The sequence below is a fragment of the Ranitomeya imitator genome, chromosome 6 (genome assembly GCF_032444005.1).
Source record: "Ranitomeya imitator isolate aRanImi1 chromosome 6, aRanImi1.pri, whole genome shotgun sequence".
NCBI lineage: Eukaryota > Metazoa > Chordata > Amphibia > Anura > Dendrobatidae > Ranitomeya > Ranitomeya imitator.
The window spans coordinates 379,333,790-379,352,959 of NC_091287.1; the positions used below are offsets into that span (position 1 = coordinate 379,333,790).

At 39.2% G+C, this 19,170-nt stretch overlaps 1 protein-coding gene across 1 annotated transcript in view; it reads left to right on the forward strand.

Annotated features, from left to right (window-relative positions):
- The window catches only part of PIEZO2 (piezo type mechanosensitive ion channel component 2), a 628,465-nt gene extending 610,468 nt beyond the window's left edge, over window positions 1-17,997 (forward strand). Inside the window, exons 43-54 of the mRNA XM_069731039.1 lie at window positions 1,401-1,533; window positions 2,520-2,667; window positions 3,545-3,759; window positions 3,850-4,008; window positions 6,748-6,895; window positions 8,551-8,739; window positions 9,416-9,508; window positions 10,912-11,084; window positions 11,381-11,497; window positions 14,769-14,848; window positions 14,961-15,138; window positions 16,718-17,997. Of these exons, the coding sequence (XP_069587140.1) occupies window positions 1,401-1,533; window positions 2,520-2,667; window positions 3,545-3,759; window positions 3,850-4,008; window positions 6,748-6,895; window positions 8,551-8,739; window positions 9,416-9,508; window positions 10,912-11,084; window positions 11,381-11,497; window positions 14,769-14,848; window positions 14,961-15,138; window positions 16,718-16,970 (1,886 nt within the window). The 3' untranslated portion in view covers window positions 16,971-17,997. The remainder of the gene's footprint in view (window positions 1-1,400; window positions 1,534-2,519; window positions 2,668-3,544; window positions 3,760-3,849; window positions 4,009-6,747; window positions 6,896-8,550; window positions 8,740-9,415; window positions 9,509-10,911; window positions 11,085-11,380; window positions 11,498-14,768; window positions 14,849-14,960; window positions 15,139-16,717) is intronic.
- Window positions 17,998-19,170: the final 1,173 nt, after the last annotated feature.

Consider the following 19,170-nt stretch of genomic DNA (forward strand, 5'->3'; position numbering starts at 1 on the left):
TCCTGGGGGCAGGTCTTCCCCCCCTAATGCAGACGCAGCACCGCCGTCACTCATGCCCTCTTGGCGCCTGGCGCCGCCTCCTCAGCGTTGTTTTCAACTGTCCCGGCGCCTGCGCTGTTATCTTATGCCTTGGGCATGCGCAGTTATCGCTGCCGATGTTCTGACATCATTTGATGTCTTGCTGACTGCGCCTGTGTGGCTGCGCTGCCCAAGATCCCGCCCCGCAGTGTGAATAAATCAGAAGACACTGCGGGGTGGGATCTCAGGCAGTGCGGCCGCGCAGGCGCAGTCAGATAAAAAAAACCCTGAAGAAACTTAGAATGATTTTTGTATATGAGAAAACTCACTGACGTCTGAATGACCATGTTCACACAAGCATATTTCACGGGATTATACAGAATACAATGTCCCGACAGACCCAAACTCGGGATACCCACGGTCAATCTGGGATATTGCGGTCCACATAAAGACATGAACCCAGCCTAAGGGAAAATCTGTCTTTACAGAATATAGATTTTACAGATTTTACCTATGAATTGAGAGTGAATGATCAATCTGTCACGTGAAAGAAGGTACTATTGAGTTACCAAATAAAAATGACGGTTACTCTTTAGACTTCTATTTTTCTATTTAAATCTTGTAAGTTCTTAAATTTTCATATTGTGTTTTCAACAAATCAGAAAGCTATTTTCTTTCTATAATTTACATTATGAATGTTATTCTTGGATAATCATAAATATACATTAGTAATTCTTTCCCTGCCCAGCCCATTTAGTATACATGTTATAGACCTTCTACATGTTCCTCAGATTATTGGCATGTGATGTCACATATATTTCTGAGTAACAATGAAAATGATTCACTGCTTCGCCATATTGACTCATAAATACATAAACGTACTTAGTGGTAACATTTTTGCAGCTGAGAGTGTATATTCACAGTGGGAGAAGAGAGAGAGCAAAGCTATGTAGGGTGCAAGCTTGTTAATGGCAGCAGATGTAAAGTCTGTTTATATTACGTCTTGGAACCAGGCTTCTCCTTGCAGCCCTTTGTATGAGGAAGTCTGAAGGTTGTATTTCTTCTTCTCTCCAACATTAGGTAGCCTCTCACATCTGTAAAATATTAAACGAAGCAGATAAACTCATTGAAATGATAATCCTACTAGTGAAGATACTTTTCCCTTAACATTTTGGATAGTTTATGTAAATAGATAAACAAATCAGTATAACTTTCAGCATTTTATATACGGTAATCAATACTCTTCATCTCCTTCTCTGAATTGAATATCTGTACTTACCGTAATTTATGCTAATTGCACAGAGAATTTATCAAACATAATAAATACGTTTTGATGAAAGAAAAAGTCAAGACATTTATAAATTCTTTTTTTTTTGTTACAGGCAGCACCAGCACAAGAAACAGCAGTCAGAAGGGTAGCAGTATACTAAGCATCAAACAAAAATCGAGAAAGGAATTGCTGATCGAAAAACTTAGGGAGCAGCTTATCAAGGCGAAAGCATTTGCCATCAAAACGTAAGAAGTTTCTAACTTTTTCCTCTGCCTTTTGCACTGGAAAGTCTTGTATTCTAAAACGTACTAGATCATCTATATTTTTATTTTATTAATTAAATCATATATTTTTTCTTATTTGTTTTTCGCTTTTGTTGGTAGATTTATTTTTTATTCAACTTTCTGTGCATGAATTTGGGGACAGCCATCTTGCCTGAGTCTCTGTAAAGCATTTAGAGAAATTCTTTACTGTAGCAATATGGAACATAGACAGCAATAGACGGGATCTTGCTTATTAACTCACATTAGATTGTTTTCTAGGTATGCTTTATGATCGGTTCAGAGGTCACTGTGCAGGTAGGGGGGAGGACGTGACATGTGACCATTGCCTATTCTAAATATCGTGATTTCATGTTACGTACATAGATGTTACCTTTCGGTGATAATGATATTACTACTGAAAAATAATCCGTTCACAACAGGAAGTAGCTTAGTGGCCAAAGTGGCAACTGACTGCAAGATACTTTATTTATTTACTTTAAATAGTGGTATGAAAAATGCAAAAAAATGAATTACATAAAAAGTATTTAAAATAAAAATGATGTATCCTCTGATAACGCTTTCTCTTTTCCCACAAAAATGTTTTCTTTTCTGAACATCATCACCATTGATCATCATAATTGAACATCATTTTACTGTAGATACGTACTTGTTTTCTACAAATCTGACTTTTTCTATTAGTCACAAGTGGTCCACACCTATGTGCAACCCTGGGAGAAATAGTTTATGGTTTTCGTGGTATTGACCAGATTATAATTTTTGAATTTTTGTTATACATGTTTAATGTTCTTTTTGGTGTATTGTAATGTAACCCATTCTTCAAAAAACTGTGGTGAGGCGGTGTCATTGCATTTTAACTATATTATAATTGTGGAAAGTCTTCTAGAACTTACATGATAAATTAATTGAACAACTTACTTATATTTACTCATTGCAATTTTTTTTTCCAGAATCCTTCAGATTTATTTGCCAATCAAACAATTTTTTTACAACCTCATTCATCCAGACTACAGTGCTGTGACAGATGTCTATGTGTTAATGTTCCTGGCAGATACTGTAGACTTCATCATAATTGTATTTGGCTTCTGGGCATTTGGAGTAAGTCATCATACTAAAGGAATTGCCAAGTGTCTCATGCTGCTGCAAATAAAATTACTGTAATAGTTTTGGGATTGCTTCTTATTTTTCAATAAGTGGATGTATTAGGCTTGTAGTATAGGAAAAATAGAGAAAGCGAAAATGTATTCAAAGTTACAAAGGAAACTTAGAATAGGAAGAAATTGGAATGGCATATTTTGTTTTTGTGACTATGACAGCTTTTTTTGCAGGAAGGTGAAATAGAAGATGGGCCATTAGTATTAGTTTCCTTAAAAAAGCATATGTTTCTGATAAAACATCTTAGTTAATGGTTGGTTCTCTACTGCTATATAAGAATTACTAGGCCAACGGTGGTGGAAGAAGAAATAAAAATATACCCTCACTCCAGCACCGGTCATTTGCACTCCATTACGAATCCCCATACTCGTCTCCTGGCATCAGTACCTGCAGCGTTCACATTTCGTCCAAGCAGAAGAAGCTAGCTCAGACAGAAAGGTAAGGGTGGGGTCGATCAGCAACCAGTAATTTCGATGCAGTATTCATGTGAATCCTCCATAGGACATTGATGCCAGGAGACGAGGAGGTTTGTATAGGTTTTTTTTCCTTTCCCTTTCTGGCCCCATAAAGATTTACTTTTATACTAATGGACATCCCCTTAGTCAGAGTAATATTTTAGGACAGCACTAAAACTGCAGTATTGAGCTTTCTTTAATTATTGATTAGCATTTAACAGGTTTACGGTATGAAGATTAACAAATATAATCTGCTTTATAAGCTGGATGTAGGATAACAATTGACAAAAATCAAAAGAACTTTTCTATGATAAAGAAAATCTACATTTTTTGGAATGCAACTAATACCAAATCTGTATTTTTAGAAACATTCGGCTGCTGCAGACATTACCTCCTCTCTGTCAGAAGACCAGGTACCAGAAGCATTCTTGGTGATGGTTCTAATACAGTTTGGCACAATGGTTGTGGACCGTGCTCTCTATCTCAGAAAAACTGTGATGGGCAAAGTCATATTTCAGGTTATCCTGGTGTTTGGTATCCATTTTTGGATGTTCTTCATTTTACCTGGAGTAACAGAAAGGTAAATTACTACTCAAGTGTGTGTTCATGGGATGTTGTCACTAGTCATCAATCAGCTCACCATCTTGTTATTTTTGCTTGTGTTTTTCAGGAAGTTCAGCCAGAACACTGTTGCACAGCTATGGTATTTTGTGAAGTGCATCTATTTTGGACTATCAGCTTATCAGATCCGCTGCGGATACCCAACACGTGTTCTTGGAAACTTTCTCACAAAAAGTTATAACTATGTCAATTTGTTCTTATTTCAAGGGTAAGTAGGCATATAGTAAATGCAATATACAGTAGTTATTATTTAGTGCCTTCAAACAGGGAACCTCCATTCAGTGTGACATCCAGATGAGACTTAAGACCTACGGTGCCATTTGTTTCCCAGATATGCAACACAAATTCACCTGCCAATGCACATGATATAAAAGAAAACAAGATTCATTGAGCCAGAGCAATTTCTTTCATTGCTCCATGCTTGAGTTCTGATGCTCACATGCTCACTGTAGGTGCTTTGGTGGTGGACAGATGGCAGCATGGGCACTGTTACTGATCTGCAGCTGCGCAGCCCCATACGCAGCAATGTGCATGTTTAGCATTACTGTCTAATTCTTAGTGCAGACTTAGACTGCACAGTCTTAAAATGTACTAAATTAATCATAGTGGCTAAAGCTCTGATAAATCTGTCACATGTTTAAAGGGACACTGTCACCTGGATTTGGAGGGAACAATCTTCAGCCATGGAGGCGGGGTTTTTGGGTTTTTGATTCACCCTTTCCTTACCCGCTGGCTGCATGCTGGCTGCAATATTGGATTGAAGTTCATTCTCTGTCCTCCGTAGTACACGCCTGCGCAAGGCAAGATTTCCTTGTGCAGGCGTGTACTACGGAGGACAGAGAATGAACTTCAATCCAATATTGCAGCCAGCATGCAGCCAGCGGGTAAGGAAAGGGTGAATCAAAAAACAGGTGACAGTGTCCCTTTAAACTGTCTGCTCAAAATTAGCATAATCTAGAATCAGAATTATAGCGAAGGAAGTTAGGCCTTGGCCTTTCTGATGCTTCTACGACAATAGCAAGTATTGTCTGGATTATTAGGACCATGATTGGATAATTGTGAGGCCAGAGGTGTATGTAGGTTTTCTGGCACCTGGGGCAAGAATTCAGTTTGGCGCCCTTGCCCCCAAGCACAAATGCAATTTGCACACTAAAGGCCCCTTCACATTAAGCGACGCTGCAGCGATACCGACAACGATCCGGATCGCTGCGGCGTCGCTGTTTGGTCGCTGGAGAGCTGTCACACAGACAGCTCTCCAGCGACCAACGATGCCGGTAACCAGGGTAAACATCTGGTTACTAAGCGCAGGGCCGCATACTGCTGTCCATATTTCGACTAGACATGCCCGGCCTCACTCAATACATTTTCCTTAAGTGAAGCCACGCATGTCTAGTCAGCATGTCACCACATGTATGAAAATCGCCGGTATCAGAGAATCATGACAGCTTGCAGTATGCACTGTGAGAATTCAGAAGCCTGCCGTCACATAGAATGACTGCAGACTCTTCACAAACTTGGACAACCCCTTTAATGCTCCTAACATAAATAAAAATATGAGAATTAGTCAGTATCACAAAAAAAAATTTACATACAGGTACCTAATAGATGATGTTGTCTTTGGAGCATTCTCTTTGTTTTCTTCTTTTCCAGACTCCAAGATGAGTTTTCTCATCCACAGCTTCTCTCTGCAGACTTCCATCTTCTCTTGTCTTCTGCACAAAATATGACCCCACACTCTCCTTCTTATGGTACATGCCATCCACTCTGCCCTCTCCTTTCCACCTGTCCCTTGTTTGCTCCCCAAACTTGTGTCCTCAAATCTTCCGCCCGTTACACTAAATCTCCCCCAGCCACATTACACTAAATACCCCCTCACAGTGAATCTCCCCCATGCCCGTTGCAGTAAATCTCCCACACACACAGTAAATATGTCCCACACATGATAAATACCTCCCACACACAGTAAATACACCCCACACACTCAGTAAATACTGCCCCACACAGTAAATACATCCCACACACAGTAAATACACCCCACACAGTAAATATCTCCCAGACACAGTAAATACCAAATACCCCCTGACAGGAAATATCCCGCGCAGACAGTAAATACCCCCCAAAACAGTAAATACTCCCCAGCCCTGTTACACTAAATTCCCCCCATCATCTTTGGTGACTTCAGATCCACTAATGTGGAGCACTTACCACCAATGTTCTCTGTGCCGGTGAATGACGTTAGAGGCGTGATCTCATGACTTGGTCACGCTGCTGACATTCTTCTGACCAGGCAGTCAGAGCTTCAGTTGTACTTGCATCTGAAAGAGTACAATTGATCACTGGAAACCAGCAAGCTGCAGCTTCTCTGAGTCGGCTGTCAGCTTGACAGCCGGCTCAGAGAACTGCCAGCTCCCAGTCTGGGGGCAGCAGAATGCAGCCTCTGGGGGAGACACTTTGGCCCCCCTGCCGGCTGCACCCAGGGCACATGCCCCAGCTGCCCTCCCCCCCACTCCCACCCCCTCCCAGATATGCCACTGTGTGAGGTTTGGGGACTTGACATGCTCTTTTTTTAACCAAATGGGAATCGGTTACACATTTGTGTCAGGTTTGACCACTAAGAGAAGGTTACTTTGTGTGGCTTGCCGCATGTGGGCAAAAACTACGTCCACCATTATGGCCAATTGCCACACAGTTTTGTCTCGCAATCTAGTGGCTAGATAAAGCATCACATGCACTACCACCACACTACCTCTGCACAATTTGACTATACACTAAATCTGATGTCTTAATTTCATCCCGTTACTTGAAAATTGTGAAAATTTCAAATATGAAGTAGACTGAACATTTCAGAGATATGCAACTCATGTCTACCCTGGAATGTTCTTCACAATGTGTTTGCGATCAGCTACTAATTCTGCCATACACAATGATGTGTGATCTTTTTCCTCAGCTTTCGCCTGGTGCCATTTTTAACTGAGCTGAGAGCTGTCATGGATTGGGTATGGACTGACACTACACTCAGTCTTTCCAGCTGGATCTGTGTGGAGGATATTTATGCTCACATATTTATACTGAAATGCTGGCGTGAGTCAGAAAAGGTAAAGAATGTACAGTCATTATGTTGGAATTTTAAAAGAAACATAGCTTATGGTTCAATTTCAGCCCAAAGAATAGAATGTTTCTGATCTTTGTATAAATGAAGGTGTTATTAGCTTCAGACAACCTGTTGTTACATGCTCCATTTAGTCCCCCAGATGTAAACTCTGAAAGCTGACAGGCGGGTACTGATAGGAAGACTCTACAGTCTGCATTCTGTGTCTTTGTTTTTAATGAAGCAGTGTTTTATGGAAAACATGCCCATACATAATCACCTCTCTTATGGCAATAGACGAATGCAGGTGCCAGAAACCCACAATCAGAACAATTCATGGTGTTGTCCTGGTCTGTAATATTGATGGCCTATCCTTAGGACAGGCCATCTGTATCAGAATGTTGGCAGTCCCAACAATCAGCACCCATAAAATATTGGCTTATAGTGCCCCAGTTAGTTATAGGGCCCAATAGGTTATTTTTTAAGACTGGGACATGTTCTCATCTCCTGGAAGAAAACAAATTAAATGTCAGCAAACTGCTGCTCATTCTAGTCTTTGAAAACTATTACAGAGCAGCTCCAACTATCCACAAAGATCAGCAGAAGTCACGGTCATACCTACCGTAAAAGTAGAATATGCAACCCACTGATATGTAGTACGTGGTAAGAGGGGGTCCACTATGGAAATGCTTGCCTTCACACAGTCATAAAGTAGTTTAAAGTTGTAGTTGGATCCAAAAATTAATTCATAAAGTCATAAATTAGTTGAATCCTAAAATATTTTTTTACAGCAACAGCATGGGGAATCCTTCTGATTACAGAGTTAGGTTAAGCGTATGAGATCTGTAGAAGTCTCATGCTCATTGTGCTTTTCTTTGCACTGCTTAAGCTGACCTGTAGAAACAAGTTCATTTCTCTTGAGAATACACTGAATTTTATGTGCATTCCGCTGCAGAACATCACTTAAAAAACCATGTAATCCACATGATTGTATAAATAAAGTTTTGTCAAAGCCAAAGCTTTATTTAAAACATGACATATCAAGAAGAGACAAAAACCACAGCAGCAAAAACAAGATAAAAACATGTAAAATGCAGTCAAAAGTGGAATGGAAATAAACACAAGTTCCCTAATTTACCTAATAGGTGCAGAAATACTGCAGAAAATCTCCAACATCAAAAGTTCACCAAATTCTGAAGTGTTGTGCACATGATCAGTAAATTTCCCTTAGTAATTGCAGTGCGTTTTTTTCTACAGTATGTCAATTCTTTGTGTAAGGGTCTGCCACATGGCACCTCCACAGTTCAGCTGTTTTCAGCTCCTGCAGCAGCCAAAGGTACACAGTGTACAGAGCTGGAACGGCACAGCTCCCTACACTCTGTAGTGGCCAGTCTCGATCATTTGTCCTATTGAAGTGTATGGGAACTGTGCTGCAGTAAATGGAGCTGTGTTGTTCCAGCTCTGTACACTGTGTGTATCCGGCCTCTGTTGGAGTTGCAAACAGCTGATTGTTGGTGCCATTTGTTGAACCACCACTGATCTGATATTAATGGCTTATCCTAAAGATGGGTTATCAATATCTAAGTACTGGACAACCCCCTTTAAGTGTATTTGTGGCTCCAAGTGACTGTTAATTACTGTATTCACATTCCTTCTCTGCAGAGGTATCCACAGCCACGGGGTCAGAAGAAAAAAAAAGCAGTCAAGTATGGAATGGGTGGCATGATCATAGTACTTTTGATATGCATAGTTTGGTTCCCTTTGCTTTTCATGTCTTTAATAAAGTCAGTGGCCGGCGTGACAAACAAGCCACTGGACGTGTCCATTAAAATATCTCTGGGAGGTTTCCAGGTAAGCCTGATCATTTATTAATGAGTTTATTTAAAGAGACTGTGTCATCAGAAAATGAGCTGTTCTTTGAATGCGGTTTTTATGTGAAATACATTTTGATTATGTTTATATTTTAAAAATAACTACTATATATTCTAAAAAAGAAATCAGAAATCTTACCATTTTAACATTAGCTAAGCCTAACGCTGGACTCAAATTTTCTGTTCTGTTCATCAGCCACATGGACATAGGCATTAATAGATTGGCTCGGACCCACTGACTTTTACAGAAGGGTGGATCCTGTGTTATCTGCTGGGTATAGAGGCATTCATTGTAATACTGTCTGTAATGATATTGACTTATGAAAAATCAGCTGTACAGAACAGTGTCCAGTGTAAAATATGTAATATTTCTGAATGTTATTATATAGAGGATGATAATGGAAAACTTAAAAAAAATGTAACAATGTTTTTTTAAAAAAATATAATATAAAAATATTGGCTTGTGATGTATTTGCAAACAAACTAAACATATTTTTCATAAATAGTAACAAGAGAATCCAGATCAATATCAGGACGAAAATAACTCTTATTTTATGCAACAAGGGCTGTAGATCATTATTTGGATCAATGTTTCTTATAATCTTGCCAGTGAAGTAAAGGCGACATGAATTTATGGATTATTTTTTGTTTTGCAGCCTATTTTTACTATGAGTGCTCAACAGAACCAGCTAAAAGACATAGATGCAGCATTATACCGTTCATTTGAAAAAAGTTTAAGTGGGGACACTGTAAGTAAACATTGCTCTCAATTCCTCGACTGTGTACAAAAATGGCTTGGTGAAAAGAAACATATGCAATCAAAGCTGTGAGTCGCTAAACCAATTGTCATAATACTCCCACTTAGGGCTTATGCAGACAACCGTAATAATGGGACAAGTGATCGTCCTCATGTTATTCAGTGAGGCAGTGCACATGCCCTACAGTGTCTGTCCTAGGAAAAAATCTCAGCATGCCACAGTTGGATCCAATATCTGATTTTCATGGACTGACTGATTGGAGAAGATGGAGAATTTTTTCTCCATCTTTTACTTATCCAAGAAAATCAGGTCACACTGTGATCAAACTTTAATTAGCGTTTCATCAGAGCATGATTTGCATATTCAGCCCGATTCTCTCAGCTGAGAGACTATATGCTCGTATGACCCTAGCTTAAAGCTGTAGCATGAAATGTGATCCGTGACAGCGTCCCAGAGCCACAGGTTTGTTACAGTTTCTTTTTTATTCTAAAAACATTTAAACATCGGATCATAGCTCCATTTTTCTAAGATGGAGCTCCAATTGTCGATATAGAGCTGAAGTGGTTTCAAGTGTCTTTGCCTGAAATGCAATACCATACACTGACATCCATATGTATACAGCTGCGTGTCTAGTACAGCAGTGAAGGACTGTGACGATCCAGTGAGGATTGCTTCTGCTTTGTTTGCTTACATGGGAAGGGTTCAAGGCAGGGCGAGACATACCATTGGTGTAACCCATGCAATGGGCTCAAGAGGTGAGGTGGCCCATTTCCACCTCTAAAGCTAGTGGAATTGGGCATTATAATGAGCTATTGAGCTGAAAAAGGCCCATATACTGTTCTTACTCAAGGGCCCTTTTTTGCCTGTGTTTGCACCTGACTCCCAGGGATGAGACATCCATCAATCACATATCATAGCTCATCTAGTGTATAATACCAGAAAAACCCTCAGTTCTACAATCTTGGTTGACTGCAGCTGCCAACTGGGTGTAATTATTAAATACAGTTTTATGTAGCCTCTGTTAATTTCGATAATAACTCTGGTTACAGTAAGTGAGCCTGCACAGAATTTTAATGTATGCTTGTGGGAAGAGAATTAGTAACACAGTGTGTCCAACTAGTGTCCAGGACAGCTTGGTCCCCAGCAGCTATTAATCTGTGTTTTTCTCCGAAATTCCGCAGCTTTTCTGACTTAAACATGTATGGCTAAAATCATACAGCCAAGGTCTGATACATGCTGACCGTGAATCGGGTTCCCTTTAAAACTCTAACATATCTTTAGGAAATGTTAATGTTTTGTATCAGATTAGGAAAAATGTGCAATGTATTGTACATTTCAACTTATTATTTCGGTTTTTAATGTAACACTTATTAAATTATATTATTTTCTTACAGTCGGCGCTCCAGTTTCTGGAAAATTACGGAAGAGAAGACATTACCATTGCAGAATTAGAGGGGAATTCAAATTCTTTATGGACCATTAGCCCTCCAAGTAGAAAGTCAATGATTCAAAGTCTTGAAAATGTGAAACATGACTTTACGCTTGTCATCTCTTGGACCATTCAGAGGTAAGTAAAACTAAACATGTGCCCACATTTAGGTATATTTGTGTAGAATTGTCTGTTTAGTTCAGAATGTGAGTATGAGCTATAACATAAGATGTGTATTATGAATGTAGATTTTTCTCTGTTTAGCCGCATTGTGAGGTGGTTTCTCATTATGTGAACATCTGAAGGCTGCAGAATCAGAAGCAGTTATCACTCTAATCAGAACAGATGTAGAAGCCATGATAAGATTGTGGGAGAATTTATCTCCACTGATACAGTAAGCAGTAACACAGTTTATTTTTAATACACCAATTTAGAAATATGAGCCTTGGCGCTAAATCAGAAATCACCGGTGAGAAGCTGACTGTTTCTTTGTCAAATGTAACACGACTAGCACTTGCGGAGATGATGATTTCAGATGATTCAAAAACAGTGTAAGTATCACAAAAAAAACATATTCTAAGGATGGCTTAATGGTTTTAAAATGTCTATAGCATTTCACATAAAAAATATTTGATGCAGTAGCACTGAAATATTTCAACATATTAAAGAAGCTTTAGCAGGACAGATTTAAGAAAGGCCCACTACTATACATGTAAAATGTATATTCCCTCTCACTTCTATGCTGATATGTGTTATGGTGCTAACCATGTGTGGACTCAATTAACCAAATACCACAACATCCACAAACTATCTGGCTTGAATATTGGCTTCTGGAATGTACATATTATTATTGTTGTTGTTTTTTTTAAAGCACCCTCAATTCCAGGGTGCAGTACATGTCAAAAGGGGTTACACGCATAACATATGTATAAAAAAATTGTAAGTAAACAGACTGTCAAACACACGAGGATGGGGATTTGCAGGTGTTTTTGAATAGATAGGTTTTCAGATTCTGTTTAAAGGTATTAAATGGGGGAGATAATCGGGCGTTAGTTGTAGAGGATTGGTGGTTGCCCGGAAGAAGTCTACTAGGCGCTTGGGTGAGGAACATACAACAGCAGAGCACAGAGGGAGATCTTGTAAAGACCGGTGATTAGCATGTAAGGCGGTATCGGAAGATTAGTTTGGAGATATATGGAGGGGACGGAGATGTATGGAGGGGACAGATTATGAAAGGCTTTATTAATCGTTGTTAGTAGTTTAAACTGGATTCAGTGGGAGATTGGAGCTCAGTGAAGGGATAGGTAGAGGAGAAGTGGGGGGGGGAGGAGGTGGATTAATCAGGCAGCAGTATTAAGGCAAACTGGAGAGGTGTGAGAGTGTTAGTCAGGAAGCCACAGGCCACAAAGGAATATTTTGCAGTAGTCAATGCCAGAGATGGTGAGGACATTTTAGTAGATTCAGGGGTGAGGAAAGGTCAAATTATGGAAATATTTTTGAGTTGGAAGCAGGAGGTGGTAATGGCTTGGATATGGCATTAAAAGACAAGGCAATGTCAAGGGTTAAACCAAGGCAGCAGACCTAAGGTACAGGGGAAAGAATTATGTCATCTAAGGTTCACTTACATCTGCATATATAAACTTGCAGAGATTCTCAGCCAGAAAAGTCAGTGTTTTTTCTCACCTAGCATCTGTATGTCACGTGATTACTATGTGAGGGTGCATTTTTTTCTCACCTACCATCTGCATGACATCAGTATGCAATGCGTTTTTAACATCACGTTTTACATACAGTTATCTATGTGAATTCAGGCTAGTTTTCTAACTAATAAAGCACTCTTACATATGAGATATAAACAGATAGATAGATGTGAGTGATATATGTAATAATCAGTGCTTTGCCTGTTTAGTCTTCTGTGCTTGTTTTTAGCTAATAAATAAATGAAAAAAATTGGCTGGGTGTTCACCTTATTTTTAATAATGAGCTTAGGGAAAGCAGACAGCTGTGAGCTGGTCTTAATAGTATGGGAATGGTACAATATCCTTGCATCTTCCAGATTATTAATATCAGCTAACAGCTGTCTGCTTAGCCTTAAAAAGGTGATAACCAGCAAAGACTAAACAGACTACTCGGACTGATATTAATAGGCTTGCACCCATTGACTTGCATTGGTGGATCTCAGTCGACCGATTTTACTCGGCTATACGTAGCATGCTGCGATTTTTTTCCTCACACAAATTTCAGGTGAGGAAAAACTCGCAGATGACCACTGCCTCATTAAATAACATTGATGCAAGTGCAATGTAATCTTTTTCTCACATTGCACTCGCCAATTTTATATGCAGATATGAGCGAACCCTTATAAGAGATAAAAAGGTCTGGTAGGGGGGCTGATTTAGATGACAGGAGGATCATGAGCTCATTTGAGTGTCATCAGTGTATTGATGATACTGGAAGCTATGGGACTTTATGAGTTGTCCCAGGCTGAAAGTATTGATGAGAAAAGTAGGGGTCCTAGGACAGGGCCTTTAGGTAAACCACCTGAGAGATGGAAAGATGAGGAAGTAGTGTGGGTACGGGAGATGCTAAATGTGTGGTTAATGGGTTATGAGGGGATCCAGGAGAGAGCAAGGTCGCTTGATGTTGATGGAAGAGAGAATCTGTCGTAGGAGAGAATAGTCACCTTTGTCAGTGACAGAGGACAGGTCTAGAAGGAGGAATATAAAATTTTGTCTGTTAGCTTTGGTGGTTACTAAGTCATTGGTTACTTTGGTTAAGGTGGTTTCAGTATAGTGGTGGTGACAGAAGCCAGATTGTAGGTTGTTGAAAAGTGAGTTACTTGAGAGGTGGAAGGAAAGTTAAATGTGGAATTGTTTGAAGAATTTGGAGGCAAACAGTACTAGGCATATGGGGCGATACCTGGACATAGAGGATGTGGCAAAAGATGGCTTCTTCAGGATTGGTGTAATTGTTCTGTGTTTGAAAACAGAAGGGAACACACCAGAGTTAAATGATAGGTCAAAGAGATGGCTTAGGGCTGGGATAATCTTGCTGGTGAAGATAGGGAGGAAGTGGGATGGGATCAAATGCACAAGTGGTGAAGTGTGATTTGGAGAGAAAATTAGTTTTTCTTGAGTGATGGTGGGTAAAAAGGTTATGGAGGAGGGGCTTTGGTCTGTTATACAGATGGGGTTGTAATGGTTGTACATTGCAGCCCTGTTTGATGTGGTTGTTCTTGTTTTAGAAGTGTTTGGCAAAGTCTTCTGCAGAAATGAGGGAGGTCGGAGGTGGCAAGGGTGGATGGAGGAGGGAATGAAAAGTGCTGAATAACTGTTTAGGGTTTGGGGATAAAAAAGATATGACAGTTGTGAAGTATTCCTTGTTTAGCAGAGGTGAGAGCCAGCTTGAATGTGCAAATTACTTGTCTGAAAGTGGTAAAGTCTTCCTTTCAGTATATTTCATTCCAGCACCAATCAACAACCTGTGACACTTGCTGCAGCTTTTTTGTGAGGTTGGTGTGCCAGGGTTTTCTATTGATTTGTCTTCTTGTGCTGTGTTTGAGAGGGCCAACTGAGTCAATAGCCGATACCAGCCTGTCGTTGACAATATATACCTGACAGTTTTACAGCACAAAAGACTTACAACAAAAGGCTTTGGCATTTAATTTCAAGTGCATTTGTCTTTATAGAACAAAGATGTCTGCCCCTTTCTAGTCTTTGTGCCATATATTAGGACCAGTTATTGTTTTACATATTTGGCAGAGTTGGTTGGTGTCAATGGTGTAAATAATAATTTCTGTTGTGTTATTTTTTGCTATGCTAGAATGCTTGAACACATCTATCCATGGTATATCAAAGCGCCAAGTGATTCTACAGCAAAGACCATAATGCAGCTACTCCATAGTAAGTTTTGTCTTCTGTGAAAAGTACATTTCAGATTGAAAGCAAATGATAAAAGTCATATGCAACATAAAAACACAGATGTTTTAATGCCCAATGTTTCTTCTGTTAACAGACCAACAATATGCAAATATTACTGTCTCTCTTGAGAGAAATGGTACAGGTGAATTTGCTCGAGAGTGGTGGGTCCTTAATCAGATTAAGAAGCATTCTTCAAGCAACACTGGCTTAGAACTATTTATTTTCAGTGATAAAGTCAGCCCTCCTAGCCTTGGATTTTTAGCTGGTTATGGGTAAGAATCTTCAGATTCATAAAAGAGTTAGGAAATTGTGCGTGTGTACTGTAAATCCCCTTCTCCATCAGTTCACATAGTTACAGTTTTTGATCCCTACTTTTCTTCTGATAAATTTCATAACAAATCATCACATATGAGAACAAGAGGAGAAATGATCCAGCTTAAAGGGAACCTGTCACTCCCAAAATGGAAGTTGAGCTAAGCCCACCGGCATCAGGGGCTTACCTACGGCATTCTGGAATGCTGTAGATAAGCCCCCGATGTATCCTAAAAGAGGAGAAAAAGAGGTTAGACTATACTCACCCAGGGTCGTTCCCGCTGCAGTCTGGTCCGATGGGTGTCGCGGTCCGGTCCGGGGCCTCCCATCTTCATAGGATGACGTCCTCTTTTTGACTTCACGCTGTAGCTCCGGCGCAGGCATACTTTGTCTGCTCTGATGAGAGCAGAGCAAAGTACTGCAGTGCGCAGGCACCGGGAAAGGTCAGAGAGGCCCGGCGCCTGTGCACTGCAGTACTTTGCTCTGCCCTCAACAGGGCAGACAAAGTACGCCTGCGTGAAGACAAGAAGAGGACGTCATCGTAAGAAGATGGGAGGCCCCGGACTGGACCGTGACGCCCATTGGATCGGACCGCCCGCCCAGGTGAGTATAATCTAACCTCTTTTTCTCATCTTTCAGGATACATCGGTGGCTTGTCTACAGCATCACAGAATTCTGTAGATAAGCCCCTGATGGCGGTGGGCTTAGCTCAATTTCCATTTTGGGGGTGACGGGTTCCCTTTAAGGCAGAGGTGGCTCAAACCAGCATAGAAAGGGTTGTTGACCTCTTCAGCACTGAAGGAAACCATATATTTTTCATATAGGATCCAAATACACAGGATAAATGGAAGATCTGCGATTCACAATACGCAGTGATCTTCTACCCCAAGATCTCCCAGGTTGTCGTGATACACTTATGACACCCTGATTCTAGCAATGTATCACTTACAGGGCTGAATGCTGTCATTTTGATAAAATCCCAGTTATGTCTGCTGCAGATCTACCAGTTCTGTGAATTTTAAGCTCTTTTTAACCCCGCCCACACCAGTGATGGTCATCTTTATTTGTACACTTTGCATAGGCAGAAAGCTGCCAATCAGTGGTGGGAGAGGGGTTTTACAGAGCTCAGGAGTAATGAGGTCTACATGGCAGCAGGTTTATTAGTCCTCTAGTTATAGTTGCCTGCTGAAAAACAATTATGTTATCATAATTAAAGCAAGCAGCCCAGTAAGTTACACATTGCTGGAATGAGTGTCTCTGTGTCAACATTATGCTTCTCTCAGATTAGGTGGTAAAATTGTGGTGACAGATTCACTTTAAAGAAATATTCCTCACTAATGGGTCCCATCGATGCCATATTCTGAGACTGACTGTGTATACTCTAATTACTTTTATATCGAATTAAGAAGGCTTTATTGGTGGTTTAATTTCCATTTAAATCTATATCCCCTAACAGTAAAGTAACTAATGTTTAGACATGTTTATTGATTACCGAAAAACCTGCTAGTGATTAACATGCGATTATATTGTTATTTCCAGAATTATGGGATTGTACGCTTCTGTGGTACTCGTAATAGGAAAATTTGTACGAGAGTTCTTCAGCGGAATATCTCACTCCATAATGTTTGAGGAACTACCAAATGTGGACCGAATCCTTAAGTTGTGCACAGACATTTTCCTAGTAAGAGAGACTGGAGAATTGGAACTGGAAGAAGATTTATATGCCAAATTAATATTCTTATACCGTTCACCAGAAACTATGATCAAATGGACAAGAGAAAAAAATAAATAATATTAATGAATTCAGTGATTCAGTTGACTTAATTTGGATTATTAAAAGCACAATGTTGCCATGGCTCTCTTAAGAGCTTGGACTCTTGCAATGAAGAAGAGGTGACCGTGAAAATGCAAAAATGTAAAACTACAGAGGGTCAGGTATTTTTTTTTTATCTGAAGCCAACAATATCACAATAACTTTTCACTAGATAACTAAGTCTTCTTTCCAAGGTAGAGCCAATGCAAAGCAAAAGTGGAATATACGTCTGTGCAAGTGTTTCATCGGCAGAGACATCTCTTGAAAAGTGCAACATGCTGCTTTCAAGTGTCCTGTACTCTTGAAATGGATTTTTTGCTTTTTTCAATAATCCTGACAAGACCTACGGCAGCGAAGGGCAAATGAATAACTGCACAGTTGTACGGTATAGGAAAACATTATTATGCATTAAAGCCTCACTCTACATTCTGAAATACTCTGACAATCTTCTTAACTGCCTTATTGTATTGGAACTTCCCAACAGAATATTTTCATCAATTATTGGACTTTTTTCTCAGGAAAACAAATAAAAAATATAAAAAAAAATAAAATAACAATTTAGAGATAGTGCAAGGTCATGCCAACAGCTGTTCCTTTAAGATGAATATATCATAATTAATTGTTGCCGTTGTTACAGGCTGGGATGCATGCCTCGAACTCATACCTACACCACCCGAATAGGGCTTGTACATTTTATTTTTTTGAAACAGAGAAAGATAATGTTTACATGACATACTGACTTTTCTTTTCACTAAAGTCTTATTTTTATGTCTAAAGCTTAAACTAATTCAAAAATGGCATTTATCGTACTTATTTATTTCTAATTTCTCAACCTTCACATTTTTCATCCGGGAAATGGCACAAAGTTTAAAAAAAAAAGGAAAAGGAAATGCAATCAGGAGCCATTTAAGGATTACGTGGAGAAAGCAGTGACTAGTAATAAAGCACACGCTATCTTGTTTGCTGTTTCTTGCTTACGATAAGCATAAAATTTACTTGAAATTAATGTCATTGCATTCTTTATTTGCAGCCAAAACATGAGTAAAATACTGGAGTTTTTTTTTTTTTGTAACCTGAACATTCCTTATAATTTAATTAAGGGCTACTATTTAATTAACACTGTTTGTAAATTACAATATGTAATATGCAAAAAGCATGCACTTATGTAGTTCTCAATGTGGCCCATGTTATAGTGAATAGTGAAAATGGTTGCTACTGCTCTTTATTAGTCCTTATTTCTTCTTTATAGTATACCTGTCATGTATGCACCATAGGGCAGCCGTTTTATTAACAGTATCAGTCATTATAAAATATTTCCTTTACTTAGAAATTAATGGTACAAATACTGGTGCGAGTAACTGTTAAAAGCAATAGTAGTCGCACCATATGTTACCAAGTGTTGGTTCTAACAAAGTGGCTGTCCTTACTGCCGGTAGGTAGCTGGGACACTGTAAGCAGCACCAGAATAGGGATTCAAATCAGTCCAATAATAAATATCATAATTCATGTATTTTAATATTCAACCTTGTATTATTTTATTATGTCATCACCAAAAGAGAAGGCTGCATTGGGAGAACCTCTTCTGGATATTGCTGCTATAAGTGGACCTTTTCGCATATGTCATTAAGCGAATCATTTAGAGAGAATGTCTTAACCACTAAATTGAAGCCATTCCATCTTCGTACTGTAAATTCAAACAACGAGCTGTTCCCTGGACGTTAGAATGCCCTTAGAAGTATTTATTTCTCTACGTTATTGATGAAAAAACCTGTTTTACTTCCTTGAATTTCACATTGCATGATGAAGCAGCAGGTGCTATGGTCATATAACTGCTGTAACATTTTACTGGTAATGGATGACCTTTGTAGAATACTGTTTGCGTGACATGGGACTTTTCCAATGGCTGCTTTTTTCTTACAAAGAAAACATTTTAAAATAAATTTTTTTCACAATCTGTTTTTTTTTTTTTGTCATAAATCCTAAAATTTAGTTAATGAAAACATACATTTTTAGTAAGATAATATTTGTATGAATTATATGTGTGTGTTTCAATGAGGAAAATATGAATAGGAAATAAAAAGGAAACTAGAATATAAGATGCGAGAATTCTTTATGATGAAGGATGCATACCATGGTTGTCATAGTTGCCAAATTATAGAAAAGTAAAAAATACAACTTA